At 41.3% G+C, this 18,279-nt stretch overlaps 1 protein-coding gene across 2 annotated transcripts in view; it reads right to left on the bottom strand.

Moving 5' to 3' along the window:
• Positions 1–6,770: 6,770 nt before the first annotated feature.
• The window catches only part of fer (fer (fps/fes related) tyrosine kinase), a 41,294-nt gene continuing 29,785 nt past the window's right edge, over positions 6,771–18,279 (bottom strand). For both annotated transcript variants that reach the window (XM_037533440.1, XM_017682868.2), the window contains 7 exons: positions 14,299–14,355; positions 14,043–14,158; positions 13,720–13,814; positions 13,472–13,595; positions 8,556–8,710; positions 8,253–8,375; positions 6,771–8,092 (listed from right to left, as the gene is read on the bottom strand). In XM_037533440.1, the coding sequence (XP_037389337.1) occupies positions 7,956–8,092; positions 8,253–8,375; positions 8,556–8,710; positions 13,472–13,595; positions 13,720–13,814; positions 14,043–14,158; positions 14,299–14,355 (807 nt within the window). In that variant the 3' untranslated portion in view covers positions 6,771–7,955. The remainder of the gene's footprint in view (positions 8,093–8,252; positions 8,376–8,555; positions 8,711–13,471; positions 13,596–13,719; positions 13,815–14,042; positions 14,159–14,298; positions 14,356–18,279) is intronic.

Genomic DNA, 18,279 nt, shown 5'->3' with positions numbered 1-18,279 from the left:
GACGGCATGTACCACTTAACATCTACCGGTTCTCCGTCTTCGCCTGGTTGGAAACCAAATATCGCCAAAGGGGTGCAGTAACACCATTTTTCTGTGCAAGCTCATCCATTTTTCACCTACTAGGTAGAGGGGGTCACATGTAGCAGAGTTTTTCATTTGCATATACCCAGCATTCTTTGCCAGGCTGAATCGCTACATTCTAATCTTTTCAAGTGGCGTTTCAAAAACGTATATTTGTAGTTATGTTTGCATGGTCTATACTTTATATATACTTTATATACACTTAACACAATTCCAAGTAACTCCAAGTAAATCAAACTTCTGTGAAATCAAACTGCCCACTTAGGAAGCAACACTGATTGACAATCAATTTCACATGCTGTTGTGCAAATGGAATAGACAACAGGTGGAAATCATTGGCGATTAGCAAGACACACTCAATAAAGGAGTGGTTCTGCAGGCGGGGACCACAGACCACATCTCAGTACCTATGCTTTCTGGCTGATGTTTTGGTCACTTTTGAATGTTGTCGGTGCTTTCACACTCGTGGTAGCATGAAACGGACTCTACAACCCGCATAAGTGGCTCGGGTAGTGCAGCTCATCCAGGATGGCACATCAATGCGAGCTGTGGCAAGAAGGTTTGCTGTGTCTGTCAGCGTAGTGTCCAGAGGCTGGAGGTGCTACCAGGAGACAGGCCAGTACACCAGGAGACGTGGAGGAGGCTGTAGGAAGGCAACAACCCAGCAGCAGGACCGTTACCTCCGCCTTTGTGCAAGGAGGAACAGGAGGAGCACTGCCAGAGCCCTGCAAAATGACCTCCAGCAGGCCACAAATGTGCATGTGTCTGCACAAACGGTTAGAAACCGACTCCATGAGGATGGTATGAGGGCCCGACGTCCACAGATGGGGGTTGTGCTCACAGCCCAACAACGTGCAGGATGCTTGGCATTTGCCAAAGAACGCCAGGTTTGGCAAATTCACGCCCTGTGCTCTTCACAGATGAAAGCAGGTTCACATTGAGCACATGTGACAGACGTGACAGAGTCTGGAGACGCCATGGAGAGCGATTTGCTGCCTGCAACATCCTTCAGCATGACCGGTTTGGCAGTGGGTCAGTAATGGTGTGGGTGGCATTTCTTTGGAGGGCCGCACAGCCCTCCATGTGCTCGCCAGAGGTAGCCTGACTGCCATTAGGTACCGAGATGAGATCCTCAGACCCCTTGTGAGACCATATGCTGGTGCGGTTGGACCTGGGTTCCTCCTAATGCAGGACAATGCTAGACCTCATATGGCTGGAGTGTGTCAGCAGTTCCTGCAAGATGAAGGCATTGAAGCTATGCACTGACCCGCCCATTCCCCAGACCTGAATCCAATTGAGCACATCTGGGACATCATGTCTCGCTCCATCCACCAACGCCACGTTGCACCACAGACTGTCCAGGAGTTGGCGGATGCTTTAGTCCAGGTCTACAAGGTGTTTGCCTACAAGGTGTTTACAGAGCAGGCTCCTTCCTACCTGCACTCACTCCTAAAGGCTTACAGCACCGCCCGGCCGCTGTGATCCTCCAATGAACGTCGCTTAGCTTGGCCAAACATTCACACAAAGCAATCGAGACTGTTCTCATACTTGATTCCCCACTGGTGGAACAAGCTACCTTCCACTGTCAGAGCAGGGGCGTCCCTCGCTATTTTTAAGAAACTCCTGAAGACAGAGCTCTTCAGGGAGCACTTACTCTAATCGCCTCTTGCAATCTAACCACTACCAACCTCATCTCCTTCTTGCCCTCCTTCCCTTCTCTACCCCGCTATTACCCTTTGGCCTCTTTTAAGGCCTGACTATGTGTGTTCTATGTACCTCATTATTTGTAAGTCGCTTTGGATAAAAGCGTCTGCTAAATGTAGTGTAATGTAATGTAACAATGCTAGACTTCATGTGGCTGGAGTGTGTTAGCAGTTCCTGCTAGATGAAGGCATTGAAGCTATGGACTGGCCCGCCCGTTCCCCAGACCTGAATCTGATTGAGCACATCTGGGACATCATGTCTCGCTCCATCCACCAACGTCACGTTGCACCACAGACTGTCCAGGAGTTGATGTATGCTTTAGTCCAGGTCTGGCAGGAGATCCCTCAGGAGACTATCCGCCACCTCATCAGGAGCATGCCCAGGCGTTGTAGGGAGGTCATACAGGAACATGGAGGCCACACACAATACTGAGCCTCATTTTGACTTGTTTTAAGTAGATCACATCAAAGTTGGATCAGCCTGTAGTGTGTTTTTCCACTTTAATTTTGTGTGTGACTCCAAATTCAGGCCTCCATTGGTTAATAAATCTGATTTCCATTGATGATTGTGTGATTTTGTTGTCAGCACATTCAACTTTGTATAGAACAAAGTATTCAATGAGAATTTCATTCATTCAGATCTAGGATGAGTTATCTGAGCATTCCCTTTATTTTTTTGAGCAGTGTATGTACACATACATATGTACACATACTTAAATTACCATAGATTAGAATGCTTGTACAAAATCAATGTTTAAATACAAAGAATGACAAAAAATATTTACATGATAAGGTTACTTGATAAAAAATAAAAAGATAATTTATTTCATATTGTCACTGGTTGAAATTGTGATATTAGATAATATCGTTTATCGCCCCAAAGCTACCATGCAGTCATTTCCTCAATGGAATGCAGTGCTGTCGTGATGGGCCAAAGATCATGGCCAGCAAATGCTGGTTTTAGACTGTGTCCCTTGCATACAGATTTCTCCATCGCTTAGCGATATAATAACGCAGATGATGAAGTGTTGCTGTTCTATGTTGAGAAACGTTATTCTTGAATTGTTGCGCTATATGCTCATGCAGTCTTTCACAGAGGGGTGGATCCCTCCTAATCTTTACTTCTGAAACACTCAGCCTCTCTGAAATGCTTTTTATACCTAATCATGTTACCAACCTGTTGCCAATTAACTACCAGGTGTATTTTTTTTTTTTGCATTACACAACTCGACCAGCCTTTTGTTGCCCTAGTTACAACTTTTTTTTGGAACGTGTTGATGGCATCAAATTCGAAACTGGCATATATTTTGCTAAAAAAAAGGTTTCTCAGTTTCAACATCTGACTTGTCGTCTTTGTACTATTTTCAATTAAATATAGGGTTTAAATGATTTGCATATCATTACATTTTTAATTTATATTTTGCATAGTGTCCCAACTTTTTTGGCACAGGCTTTTCTTTTTTTTTTTTCTCTCAAAAAATGGAGTTGTAGAAGAATGACAAGTAATACTCATATGGGAGAAAATAGAGAACACAAAATTTACTCTTTACTGTTTTCATTACAAAAATGCTTAGAATTAGTTAACAAATCACAGTCACAACGTTACTGTACATTTTGTTTTGAACATACTTGTGACATTGTTATTTGCAATTTTAGCACTAGAATAGTACAAGGTCACACTGAGCAAATCAAACTAACAGAAAAAAAAAATCAGCTCAGTTTCTTTGGAAAACAAATTTCAGTATATTGTGTAACAAATACTGGCAAACGCAAATACAGACAGTATGAGTTATGGCAAATAGTATTAAAAATAAAGATAAAAATACAAAGAATAATATTACAGTACTTTAAATAAATAAAAATGACACAGATACTTGCTTTGAACGTAAGAAAAAAAGCTTGAGAGCTCACTCAGCAGTAGTTTTAACAATGCAAGCTCAGCTTCAACAGAAGTCACCTGAATGACCTCTATCTGACCAGAAACCACTGGTAATATCTGTCATGTGATTAAACAACCTGGAGCTACAGTAGCTTTGTATATGTATTAGAACTGTTAGAACAGGTGTCTGTAAGTCAGCACATGCATTTCACTGCATGGCTGAACATCTCAGGCATACACTAGATGTGAAGCCATGACTGTAGGTAAAAAAAAAAGCTTATTTGTATGTGTGTGTGTGTGTGAGGGTGGGGTGTTTTCTTGATGTATTGTTTCTGTCTTTGCCAGATTTGATTATTGTAAGAAGCAACACACTGTCTAGATGTGTAAAACCTGGAGAGACCTTTACATTCCAATTCGATTAGTATTTAAAAAAAAAAAAAAAAATATATATATATATATATATATATATATATATATATATATATATATATATATATATCTCATCTACAAAAGGTATTTACAAAGTACAGAAGGAATGCTTTCAGAGTAAACTTTGTATAAAATAGTGAAGTCACTTATGTAGTTTGTAATTCAAAGGAACTTGTAAAGAAACTGCTTGGACAGGCAGCGCAGATAGGAATTGAGTACACAGACAACAAACCTGAATAAACAACAGAAAAGGTCATTTCTCTTTTTGCATGTATCACATGATGATTTACTGGCAGTCTTGTAACACTACTAAGGTTTATTGGATGCCAAATAAGTCCCAGTTGAGGTTTAGAAAGGAAATAAAGTTTTGCCCTGGAATAAAAAAATGCACATAAGCCTGAAATGTGGTAATGTGTCCAAGATTGGCTTTGTCTGCATTTTATTTGCAAAGGCTTTTCAACAAGTGGAAATAATAGTAAATACGTAACATGTTTGTGAACAATCTATGCAGAACAGGAAACCTGTCTGATCAAATCTGCAAGTCTGATTGCTTGGAAAGAAGTAACCTGGTCATTGAAAAAATCTATGCTGCCTAAATAAAACTGATTCTGAGGTACGAATGAACTGATCCTAAATGAATCTTCATGAAGCAAAATTACTCATATGGTAGAGCAATATCCACTAATTTTGTACACTCTTAAAAATCTTTAGCAAAGAAAATGGTTCTGTTGTGGAACCATGAACACGCTAATAACCCTTGTTTTTAACGCCTTGTTTTTGATGTGGAAAGCAAGTGGCTTTGGAAATCACTTGCGGGTCTGAAGTTTTGACAGCTATTAGCACGCAAATCCCAGCAAATCTGTAGCCGAAAAGCTCATTAATGCATGTGTCTGCAGTAACGTTTATTTTAATAACAGGTGAAGTGAGGTGAGTTTTACTAAAGATTTTCATTGTAACAGCTGATATTAAAGAAGGCCTATACACTAAAACATAATAGAAAGAAGGTCAAAGCTACTGCAGACCACGTGTTTTCTTCTGGGCGGAAGGGGGGTTGATATTATCGATAACTGCCATTTTTTCCACTAGAAAACTAGAAAATATTGTGCCAATTATTTTTAGATATTGTCCAGGCCTATTCTACACCAATGTGCTTAAGGCCTGTCTGATCATGGCATGTTAAAAAAATTCAAGCTAAATTTACACTTTAACTCTCAACTATGCAAAAAAGCTATGCTTATTTTTTCAGTTATGTATTTTTAAAGTTTGCTCCATCATATACTAAACTGCTTTTTAAATATTGAGTTCAACTGCTGCTATGAACAGTTATGTCTTAACATATAAAATATGTACAAATGTGCTCTAACTCCTTCATGGTTTAATATTTATTTATTTGAATATATTTGATTTCATATTTTATATATTATACACTATATTGCCAAAAGTATTCTCACTCCCCCACCCAAATCATTGAATTCAGGTGTTCTAATCACTTCCATGACCACAGGTGTATAAAACTAAGCCCCTAGGCTTGCAGACTGCTTCTACAAACATTAGTGAAAGAATGGGTCATTCTCAGGAGCTCAGTGAATTCCAGCATGGTACCATGATAGGACTTGTAGCACGTCCAGTTGTGAAATTTCCTCACTACTAAATATTCCACAGTCAACTGTCAGTGGTATTATAACAAAGTGGAAGCAATTGGGAACAACAGCAACTCAACCACGAAGTGGTCGGCCACGTAAAATGACAAAGCAGGGTCAGCGGATGCTGAGGCACAGTGTACAGAGGTCACCAACTTTCTACAGAATAAATCGCTACAGACCTCCAAACTTCATGTGGCTTTCAGATCAGCTCAAGAACAGCGAAGAGAGCTTCATGGAATGGGTTTCCATGGCTGAGCAGCTGCATCCAAGCGTTACATCACTGAGCGTAATGTAAAGCGTGGAATGTATTGGTGTAAAGCAACGCCACTGGACTCTAGAGCAGTGGAGACGTGTTCTCTGGAGTGATGAATCACACTTCTCCGTCTGGGAATCCAATGGACGAATCAGGTGGTTGCCAGAAGAATGGTACTTGTGCCAAGTGTAAAGTTTGGTGGAGGGGCATATTGGTGTGGTGTTGTTTTTCATGAGTTGGGCTTGGCCCCTTAGTTCCAGTGAAAGGAACTCTTCAAAGAGTTTCAAATCCAAGAGATTTTGGACAATTTCATGCTACCAACTTTGTGGGAACAGTTTGGGGATGGCCCCTTCCTGTTCCAACATGACTGCACACCAGTGCACAAAGCAAGGTCCATAAAGACATGGATGAGCGAGTTTGGTGTGGAAGAACTTGACTGGCCTGCACAGAGTCCTGACCTCAACCTGATAGAACACCTTTGGGATGAATTATGGCAGAGACTGTGAGCCAGGCCTTCTTGTCCGTGTCTGATCTCACAAATACACTTCTGGAAGAATGGCAAAAATTCCTATAAACACACTCCTAAACCTTGTGGAACAGTTGAAGGTGTTATAGCTGCAAAGGGTGGGCTGACATCATATTAGCCCTATGAATTAAAAATGGGATAGTTTTGGCAACATAGTGTGTATACACACACACACACACACTGTATATATAGCTCCAGAGAGTCTTTTTTTGTAATATTCTTATATTGAAAACATCTTCTTCTGTTGTTTTCTTTCATTGATAGGGGATTTATTATGCATTGTACAGAATCACCCAAAATGAATTTCGACAAAATGTTTTTTTTTTTTCATTACAGCTGCTGGACAGACTGAAATTCAGAGAATGCCAGGATATCTCTCAGGTTCTGAAAACATCAGTGACACAAGCAGCAGAGAATGGATATAATCAAAATACGCTTCTATAGAAAAAAACAGGCTGTGTAACCTAGAAAAGCACACTGACTGTTGAAATAATGGGGAGAAGGTGACTAGGATTAATTTTGGAAACTTTTGATGGTGATGCCTTTATAATGCTTTGTTTTCTGTTACAAAGGCAGTTTATTCTGATGATAGGATACATGTTGACTTCTTATACAGGAGATTCTTTGTATAACAGATCCCCATTAACGAGAAATACAGAAATATATCTCTCAGCAAATGATACAGACTTTCAGGAGCATTACGTTATTTTGGAAATCCAGTGTTTTACTATTTACAATCTATTTCCTTATATTGCACAAAAAAAAATCTGAAATTTGCTTGAATCTATAAAGACTACAAAAAAGGCTTGAAAACTGTCTGTTCCATTGCAATGTGACATCACATTTCAAATTTCGCTTGCTTAATACAAGGTGATGAAGTGTATTATTACCCAACAAAAATATCAGTTTAGTTCATTCATTCTTTAGGCAGACAACCTCAGTATTTAAGATATTTTAGTTTAGAACCTGATAGGGCAAATTTTAAAATGAATTGCTAAAAATATTTTGCATAAGTTTTTTGCATTAGTTTTTCAACACAGAAAACAATGTGACTAGACAGGCCCTAGGTGAGTTGGTGTGGAATGCCCCTTTTAAATTTATGAGAATTAAAGTCTTTGTCCTCTACTTATCTGTCTGAAATTACTTGTATTTCAAGGGATTCCTTAAAGTAAATATGACATTCAGAAAAATGTGTTTGGTAGAAATACTGATTTGTTTTAAGAACTGAGTAAAGCCAAGACCTCATGCACTGGTAATGGCTCAAAAACAGCTGTTGCATAGGCTTCATACAATCATTACGTGACCACACATACTTGTATATAACACAATCATAATACATAGTGAACATGAGACGAAAAGATTCTAGATATTTCTGTGTTTGAGAGAGAAATTGCCTGGATGAGAAATGAATTTGGTCACTTGGCTATGTTCTAATTTAGAGCTATTTTTTCTTAACTAAAGACAGTTCCCTATAAATTTCAGCAAATTTGGGTCGATTTTCAGGCTTGTAATCCCAGCACCTCTGCATGATCTTGTAGACTTCATCTGGGCACTTTTGTGGGCATGACATTCTGTAACCTGTTTAAGAAAATCATCCACCATCACTGAGATTCAAACAAAAATGCTACCTACTTTAGACACAATAACCTACATCATAGTGAAATAAAAGCAGTAGTTTAAAATGTAAAAATGAGCACCTGGTCTGATACCAGGATATGCTGCATGTAGATGTGTGTACCTTTCTCAACTTGTTCGCGGGCTTGCTGGTTGGTCATTCCCGGGTAAGGACATACTCCCAGGCTGAAGGTTTCCCATAGTAGGATCCCATAACTCCACACATCACTTTCTGAGCTGTATCTCCCTGGGGTAAAGTCAGAAGACTGTAAGGGATTTATTCTTATAGTCAAAATGGACACTAACCTGGCATAATCCAGATCCTCAAGATGTACGTGATAATTAGACTCAAAATTATAAACTCTTAACTTCAATTAGTAGTGAAGCTCTTGGAAGCAATTAAGAAACACAAAATCCAAAAGTTTACCATAGTTGAGAGCCTCTGGTGCAGTCCACTTGATAGGAATTTGCTTGAGGCCAGAAGATGAGTAAATCCCATCATCCTCCTGCCGTGACATACCAAAGTCACTGATCTTCAATAGGTTGTTTTCTCCCACCAGGCAGTTCCGGGCAGCCAGATCCCTGTAGGACACATCAACGGCGTATTCAAATCATGTTTGGAAGTTCCTAAGACCACTATACAAATGTACAGTTTGGCATTGTTGGAGGCGTTTCAATAAATGGTAAGACTTTTTTGGAGCCTTGCCAAGAGAAAGTGAAAGTGAAAGAGAGAGGGAGAGAGAGATCACCATGTACAGAGAGATCTTCTCTGGTCAGTGTATGTCTCTGTTGAAATTCAGCTGGTACTGTCATTGTCATATGCCTTTAAAAAAGAATTCCACCATTTAAAAAAAATTCTGAATAATTCAGTCCTTTGAGATGCAAACCACAGCCATTCAGAGCAGTTTGACGTGAAATGGTTCATTGTAGAGATATACACACAGAGATGTCGACACTGATTTCTTTGCAAATCCTTTGCAATCCTAAAGGAACACCTTGGGAAAAGTGTTCTGGATGTAAAAAGAGAGTGTCAGACAGGATCATGAGCCTGAAGTTGGAGGTTGATGGTGTGACTTTGAATGTGCACCACAGGTTGGTTGTCAGTTAGAGGAGAAAGAGGAATTTTGGAGTAAGATGGATGAAGTGGTAGATGGTGTCCCTAGAGAGGAGAGACTGGTGATTGGTGCAGACTTCAATAGACATGTTGGTGAAGGGAACAGAGGGGATGAAGAGGTGCTGGGTATGTATGGTGTGAAAGACAGAAATGCAGAAGGTCAGATGGTTGTAGATTTTGCAAAGAGAATGGAAATGGCTGTGGTGAACAAGTATTTTCAGAAGAGGGAAGAACACAGGGTGACATACAAGAGTGGAGGGAGGTGCACACAGGTGGATTATATCCTTAGCAGGAGATGCCACCTAAAGGAGATTGGAGATTGTAATGTGGCACCAGGGGAAAGTGTAGCAAGGCAGCATAGGGTGGTTGTCTGTAGAATAAGATTAGAAACAAAGAAGAGGAAGAGAGTGAAGACAGAGCCAAAGATTAGATGTTGGAAACTGAAGGAGGTGGACTTTTTAACCAGGTTGTTTAACAAAATCCTGGAGTATGAGAAGATGCCTGATGAGTGGAGAAGCAGTGTATTGGTCCCCATTTTTAAGAACAAGTGTGGTGTGCAGAGCTGCAGTAACTACAGAGGCATAAAATTGATTAGCCACACCATGAAGGTGTGGGAAAGAGTTGTTGAAGCAAGGCTAAGGCGAGAGGTTCAGATCAGTGAGCAGCAGTTTGGTTTCATGCCCTGAAAGAGTACCACAGATGCAATTTTTGCATTGAGAGTGTTGGTAGAGAAGTACAGAGAAGGTCAGAAGGAGCTACATTGTGTCTTTGTGGATCTAGAGAAGGCATTTGATAGGGTGCCAAGACAGGAACTGTGGTACTGTATGAGGAAGTCAGGTGTAGCTGAAAAGTATGTTAGGGTGGTGCAGGACATGTATGAGGATAGTGAGACAGTGGTGAGGTGTGCAGTTGGAGTGACAAATGGTTTCAAGGTGAAGGCAGGGATCAGCTTTGAGCCCCTTCTTGTTTGCAATGGTGATGGAAAGGTTGACAGATGAGGTCAGACAGGAGGCTCCATGGACCATGATGTTTGTAGATGACATTGTAATCTGTGGTTAGAGTAGAGAGCAGGTGGAAGAGAATCTGGAGAGGTGGAGGTTTGCACTGGAGAGGAGAGGAATGAAGGTCAGTAGAGATAAGACGGAATACATGTGTGTGAATGAGAGGGAGGCAGGTGGAAAGGTGAAGATGCAAGGAGTAGAGGTCGTAAGGGTGGATGACTTCAAATATCTTGGGTCAACCATCCAGAGCAATGGACAGTGCAAAAAAGAGGTGAGGAAGAGGGTGCAGGCAGGATGGAGTGGGTGGAGACGGATGTCATGGCTGATGTGTGACAGAAGGATAGCAGCAAGAGTGAAAGGGAAGGTTTACAAGACAGTAGTGCGTCCTGCTATAATGTATGTTTTGGAGACTGTTGCTCTGTCTAAAAGACAGGAGGCTGAGCTGGAGGTGGCGGAGATGAAGATGCTGAGATTTTCGTTGGGAGTGACAAGGCTGGACAAGATTAGAAATGAGCAGATCAGAGGGACAGTGAAGGTGGAGCAATTTGGAGATAAAGCCAGAGAGGCCAGGTTGAGATGGTTTGGACATGTGTTGTGGAGGAATAGTGGATATATTGGGCAAAGAATGTTGGAGATGCTGGGTAGAAGGAGAAGAGGTAGACCTCAGAGAAGGTTTATGGATGTAGTGAAGGTGGACATGGAGATGGTTGGTGTGAAAGTAGAGGAGGCAATGGATAGGGCAAGATGGAGGCAGATGATCCGCTGTGGCAACCCCTAAAGGGAACAGCTGAAAGAAGAAGAAGACTTATTCTCTCATTTTATTTTTAATAGTTTTGTATCATTACTTTTAATTTGTATTATTGTGTTATTACTTTACTAATCTCTTATCTTCTTTTGATCTTAATCTCTTATCATTTAAACCTCAAGTTTTATTTTTTATCTATTTTTATCTTTTATTCACTGTTATTTTAAATTTTCTTCTAAATTAAAATGATTAAATGCAGTTATTATTTTCTTTGTCATGTCAATCCCTGTTTTTGTAAATGCTCGGCTACAAATGAGGGTTGCCTTCAATGTACTTCCGAGTCAAAATAAAGGTTGATTGATTGATATGTAATGCCTCATGGGTAGTTGTAAAAGTGGTAAATCTGAAAAACTATGTTTTCTTTGGAGACTACTTTGCCTTACAATGCACTGCATCTTAAAGCAATGTCTTAGAAATCAGCCAGCATATATGTCACTGTTTCATGTAAGAAATATCTGTGAGTGAGCTTTCAGAGGTATTAAACTCTTCAGACATCTGGTTCCCATCACCATCACTGTGAACAGTTCACATAGAGTGTGCTTCTTTAAAATGAAGCATTTCACATTCAAACCACTCTGAATGACTGTGTTTACATCTCAACTTTTTTACATAGACTCATATTATGGAGACCATTACAGGTCAGACCTTAAAGCAATCATAACAGTGCTAAAAATGAAACGCAATACTTTACAATACATTAGTCATATGCAAAAACATGCCAAACTAAAAAAAAATCAAAGCCCTGGTTATGCTTGCTTTAATATCTGGCAGAAAATGCCCACAATTTTGTTATCAAAGGGTTAAATGGTAACAAAATGGTATAGTATTAACACTGCTTACAGTTTAGTGATATGATTCCAAATAAGCAATTTTCTTTCTTTCAAATGTGGTAAATGTGGTATGCATAATAATGTTACAGATTCAACTTCAGATACAGGCTGGTATAGGATTGTAAATACTTTATAAAAAGTCTCACACTGCACGCAAGAAATGACAGTAACATGTGCTGTCTTTATACAGTGTTATAGTATTATCTTTAAGCAAATTCAAATTCAAAGCTTAGCAATTTTAACACAAGGAATTGATACTGAAAGATATAACGAGGGATGAACACAACATTCTGATTTGGGCAGAGTATACAAAAGTTTAGTCAAATGACGTGTAGCACACCATTTTCCAACCTGGGTGCGGGAAAGATACTGGAGGCAGGATTGACAGTTGCAGCAGCCATTTCCAACAAAATCGCACTAAATGTGGCTTCTTGAATTTTCTTCTCTTAAACTTGAGCTTTTCAGCTCATCACTCTGCTGCTCGTCTCTCTCTGCTCTCTGGCCTGAGCTCCTGAGCTGAGAGGGAAAGAGAGCTTGTTGTCCTTGCCTCCCTGTCACCGCCCTAGCTCCACAGCTTGGCTCGAATGTGAGGCATAGTCTAACAACCATATCCGGGAGGCAGGGTTCAGGACTCATACTCCTTGCCTTCATGCCTCTCATGACTGTCATTTTTCTTGCGCCCTCTCTCATGGCTAATGCTCCTGCTGTCACTTGCAGCTTGTCATCGCCATAAATATAAAATGTTGCCTGAACTGTAGAGGATTTTTTTGGATTTTTTTTTCCACTTCAGAAAAATTAACAAAACATGTCATTTGTTTGGGGTTGTTAAAATCTTTACTTACAACTGTATGTGATCAGGTCTGGAGATTTGATTCTAGATACACAACAGTCTAATAGCAGATTAGACGCAGCTTGGAACACTAAAATCAGTAATAAGAGATGTTGTACAGACTACAGCACAAGGGGTTAATAAGAAAAAAGATGATGACTAAATCCATCAGTAAAAATATTTTCATACTTTTATATGATTATATTATAGTTTAAGATGAAGTGTTACATTATTAGGCAAGTTATTACATTACTGGGTTTTGTTACATTTTTGACCAAACTTTTTACCAAAGTGCAAAGATTTGTTACAATTCCGGCTACATTATTCGTGCCACATTATTGGGGAATTATTAGGTTCTACATCTATAATTCACATCAATAACAGAACGTTACCAAATAAGTGTTATGCCTGTATTATACATATGTGGACGTTTTTTGAGTTTAAATGGTTCATTAAAGCTGAAAGTGGAATTTCACCTCATCATTGTATCCTTTCATAATTAATATGCCAAAGTACAAAAGATATACAACCTGGCCTGCAAAATCTAGGGGAAATACTGTAGATTTATGAATATTTTTTTTCAAATGTGAACAGTGCCAAACATTTGATTATTTAAAGTGATTGTGAGGTCTCTAGAAATAGGTACATTTATTTAAAATGACAAAACATTGTGTTTGTTATTTTTAATTTCACTAAAATTAAACTTTTGACAAATATATCTGGAACATGAGCCATGTTGAATGCTCAATTAGAGCACCTCTTACCTATGTATACAGTTCTTTAGCTCTAGGTAGGCCATTCCTGCAGCAGCATCTAGAGCAAACTTCACCAGCTGCTTTGGCTTGAGGTCTTCCTTCTTTTTCCTCAAGAAGGACAGAAAGTCCCCTCCTGTCCAGGGAAGCAATGAAGAATAGTACAATGAGAGAAGTTGTTTTATTCTCTACTATGTATACTACATTTAAGATTGAGCTTCAAAATACCATCAGTCAGTAGTAAGCTATAACAAACATACCTGGCACAAGTTCCATCACAATATAAATGGGCTGCCTTTGTGTACAGACACCTATTAACTTCACAATGTTGGGATGGTCATACTGCTTAAGAATCCTTATAAAAGAAGAACACCATTAAGAACATAATTTATTCCACTTTCAGTGACTGTATGTTGAATTTTGAGAAACTTCAATGTTTAAAGAAGTGTTCCACCTACAAATGCTAATGTGGCAAACAATCAATAAAAGGTAGAAAAAATGGAAATATTAGATTTAACTTCTTCATTTAACTTAATTATTAGCAACATTAGCTTTTTTTCAATGCAGCTTTATTTATGTTCACCTGGCCTCTGAGAGGAACTTGATCTTGAGGTCTTGTGGGAGATCTTCTTTACAAGTCTTCACAGCCACAGGAGTTTTATCCTTTAATGTTCCTTTGAATACTTCACCAAAATTACCCTAAACATAGCTCACACTTTGTCATTTGGCCATTTCTTTGTATTCAAACTACTTGTTAATATTTTATCTAAATTGCTTTAAAGAGTTAACAGGCAAAACATAGTTGAAAAAAAAAGTTTAAAGAAAATATCAGGACCTACTTTGCCTAGAAGTTCTCCTAGAATGACATCCTCATGATTCAGAATCCATTTTTTATCCTAAAAGACAAGATATACTAATTCAAAATCACATAAATGTTTGTCAAGTATTCTAAAAGCAAATCACTTTAATCTATAATAGACAACTTGCATGAAGTTACAGATGTCTGGAGGAACCTGAATTTAGACCCATTTGCCAACTGAGCTTGCACACAGAGGAATTAGACTTCTGCATTTAACCCATCTGTGCAGAGAAACACCCACATAAATGCACACTAATGAACACACACACAGCAACCGGGGAGCAGTTGGGGGTTAGGTGTCTTGCTTAAGGGCACTTCAGTTACGTCATGTCAACTCAGGGGATCAAACCAGTGACCTTCCAGTCACAAGGCTGGTTCCCTAACCTCCAGCCGTTGACTGCCCCCAAATCAGTGCCTATATACACACACTGTATCTCACAGAAGATATTGAAACTTTGAGCACAATTTGGACATGTTCACTGTGAGGTGGATTCACTTGTGTTGCCAGCTATTTAGACATTAATGGCTGTGTATTGAGTTCTTTTCAGAGGACAGTTATATCCAAGTTTCATTTCTATAATGCTGTCCCATGAAAAGATAGAATAAAATATTTGCAGGAATGTGAGCGGTTTACTCACTTTTGTGAGATACTGTGTATACACTATATTGCCAAAAGTATTCGCTCGGCCTTCATATGCCACAGGACTCTAGAGCAGAGGAGACGTGTTCTCTGGAGTGATGAATCACACTTCTTCACCTTGCCATCCGATGAATGAGTCTGGGTTTGGCACTTGCCAGGAGACCGGTACTTGTCTGACTGCACTGTGCCAAGTGTAAAGTTTGGGGGGATTATGGTGTTGGGTTGTTTTTCATCTCTTATTACTCTAGATGATCTAAATGTATCATACTACACGTAAACATAGGCTATCATGCTCATACTACTTAAACACCATCAACCAAAATGGCACCACACCAAATACACAGCTAACATCACATCATAGAATGTGAGTGTGTGCTACTTCAGGTCAGATTTGTAACAGGATTGGATAACATTAATTTTTTTCCCTCATCTGATAACCAATACAGCATTTTCTGCTGATAATGGCCCAATTGTATTACCCACTGATACCAATATGCAAGCTCTAAACACTGTATAACCCAGGTTAGCTTCTGGTACACCATCTCTCTAGACTGGTTATGTTTGTTGTTTTGGCGCATGTTCACTCTGAGCATGAGCTGGCCCTCTTGGCTCAAAACAAGAGCAGAAGGGGAACACAGAGAGGGAAGAGAGGGGCGACTGGCAGCGGTGAGAGACTGTCAAGCTGAAAAGTAGGTTTTTGGAGAAAATGATTTAAAAGTCACTCAAGGCAAACAGGTCCTAGGTGATGGGCCAGACAAAGGGTGATCCAAAAACCCCATATGAAGAAAAAGACCAGGATCCAGTTTCCCTTGCACAGATTAGGGTTACCGGGGCCTCACCCTGGAGCCAGGCCTGGAGGAGGGGTTCCTTGGCGAGCGCCTGGTGGCCAGGCCTTTACCCATGGGTCCCAGCCGGGCTCAGTCTGAAAGATCTACATAGGACCACTCTCCCATGGACCCACCACATGTGGGAGAGGCGCTTATGGGGGTCCGGTGCAATGTGGATTGTGTGGCGGCCGGACGTTGGTGTTCCAATCCTCGGCTACTGAAACTGGCTCTCTGAACATGGAACGTGACCTCTCTGGCAGGGAAAAAGCCCGAGCTAGTGTATGAGGCTGAGAGATACCAACTAGATATAGTTGGGTTCACCTCAACACATGGCAGGGGCTCTGGAACAGACTCTCTCGAGAGGGGTTGGACTTTATTCCATTCTGGAGTTGTCTAGGGTGAAAGGCATCAGGCAGGAGCGGGCTTACTCATAACTCCCCGGCTCAGCACCTGTATGTTGGGGTTTTCTCCAGTGGACGAGAGGGTTATTTCTCTGCGCCTTCGAGTCAGGGAACGGGCTCTGACTGTTGTCTGTGCTTATGCACCAAACGGCAGTTCGGAGTACCCGGCCTTCTTGGAGACCCTAGAGGGGGTACTGGAAAGTGCCTGTCTTGCTGGGTGACTTCAACGCTCACGTGGGCAATGACAGTGAGAAGGGCGTGATTGGGAGGAACGGCCTCCCCGATCTGAACACGAGTGGTGTTTTGTTATTGGAGTTCTGTGCTCGCCAGTCTGTCCATAACAAACATCATGTTCGAACACAAAGGTGTGCATAAGTGCACATGGCATCAGGACACCTTAGGCCGCAGTTCGTTGATCGACTTCATAGTTGTGTCATCGGATTTGCGATCATGTATTTTGGACACCTGAGTGAATAGAGGAGCGGAGCTGTCAACCGATCACCACCTAGTAGTGAGTTGGATCAGATGGCAGGTGAAAATATCGGACAGACCTGGCAGACCCAAACGAGTCGTGAGGGTCTGTTGGGAACGTCTGGCAGAGGAACCTACCAGAAAGATCTTCAACTCCCACATGCGACAAAACTTCAACCGCATACCGAGGGAGGCCGGTGACATCAAGTCCGAGCGGGCCCTGTTCCGTGCCTCCATTGTTGATGCAGCGGATCAGAGCTTTTTATCCTCATCAGGGTCCTGGAGGGTGCGTGGGAGTTCGCCCAACCAGTCTACATGTGTTTTGTGGATTTGGAGAAGGCATTCGACCGCGTCCCTCGGGTATCCTGTGGGGAGTGCTCCGGGAGTACGGGGTGAGGGGCTCGTTGTTACGGGCCATTCAGTACCTGTACAAATGGAGCAGGAACATGGTTTGTATAGCCGGCAGTAAGTCGGATTGGTTTCTAGTCAGGGTTGGACTCCGCCAGGGCTGTCCGTTGTCACAGATTCTGTTCATAACTTTTATGGACAGAATTTCTCAGAACAGCCAAGTGGTGGAGGGTGTCCAGTATGGTGGCCTCAGGATTTCCCGTCTTTTTGCAGATGATGTGGTCCTCTCTCTGGACCAGTTTGCAGCCGAGTGTAAAATGGCTGGGATGAAAATCAGCACCTCTAAATCTGAGGCCATGGCCCTCAGTCGGAAAAGGGTGAAATTCTCTGTCCAGGTCGGGAGTGAATTCTTGCCCCAAGTGGAGGAGTGAAGGAAGGATGGAGCAAGAGGTTGACAGGCAGATTGGTGCGGCGTCTGTAGTAATGCGGACCCTATACCGGTCCGTGATGGTGAAGAGAGAGCGGAGCCAGAAGGCGAAGCTGTCAATTTACCAGTCAATCTACGCTCTGACTCTCACCTATGGTCACGAGCTTTGGGTAGTGACTGAAAGAACAAGATACAAGCGGCCAAAATGAGCTTTCTCTGCAGGGTCACTGGGCTCTCCCTTAGAGATAGGGTGAGAAGATCAGTGATTCGGGAGAGGCTCAGAGTAGTTTCTGCTGCTGCTCCTCCACATTGAGAGAAGCCAGTTGAGGTGGTTCGGGCCTCTGGTAAGGATGGCCTCTGGATGCCTCCCTAGGGACGTGTTCCAGACATGTCCGATGGGGAGGAGACCTTGGGGAAGACCCAGGACATGTTGGAGGGATTACATCTCTCGACTGTCTTGGGAACGCCTCGGTATCCCCCCGGAAGAGCTGGAGGAGGTGGCGGGGGAGAGGGAGGCCTGGGCCTCTTTGCTAAGGCTGCTGCCCCCGTGACCAGGATAAGGAGGATGGATGGATGGATGGATGGATGGATGATTGAAAAGTAGCTAACTTTGGTTTTGGTTGTATTTTGTTTATTTGGTGAAGAAAAATAAAGTTAAAATGGCTGCTGCAATCTTCAACCCTAGCCCTGGGGTAGTACAGTAGCATTGTTATTGGGTTCAATCCAGTAAATGTTTTTTTTTCTTCTTCATATAAGACTTTACACAGAAAAGACTACTGTTTCCATCTATAATCATTCTTCTTCAAAAGCAACTATCTGACCCTCTGCTGTTTGTGTTCTGAATAGG

This window comes from Pygocentrus nattereri, chromosome 23 (genome assembly GCF_015220715.1).
Source record: "Pygocentrus nattereri isolate fPygNat1 chromosome 23, fPygNat1.pri, whole genome shotgun sequence".
NCBI lineage: Eukaryota > Metazoa > Chordata > Actinopteri > Characiformes > Serrasalmidae > Pygocentrus > Pygocentrus nattereri.
Note: the sequence above shows the minus strand (reverse complement) of the source record. Positions and strands in the feature narration are given on the sequence as shown.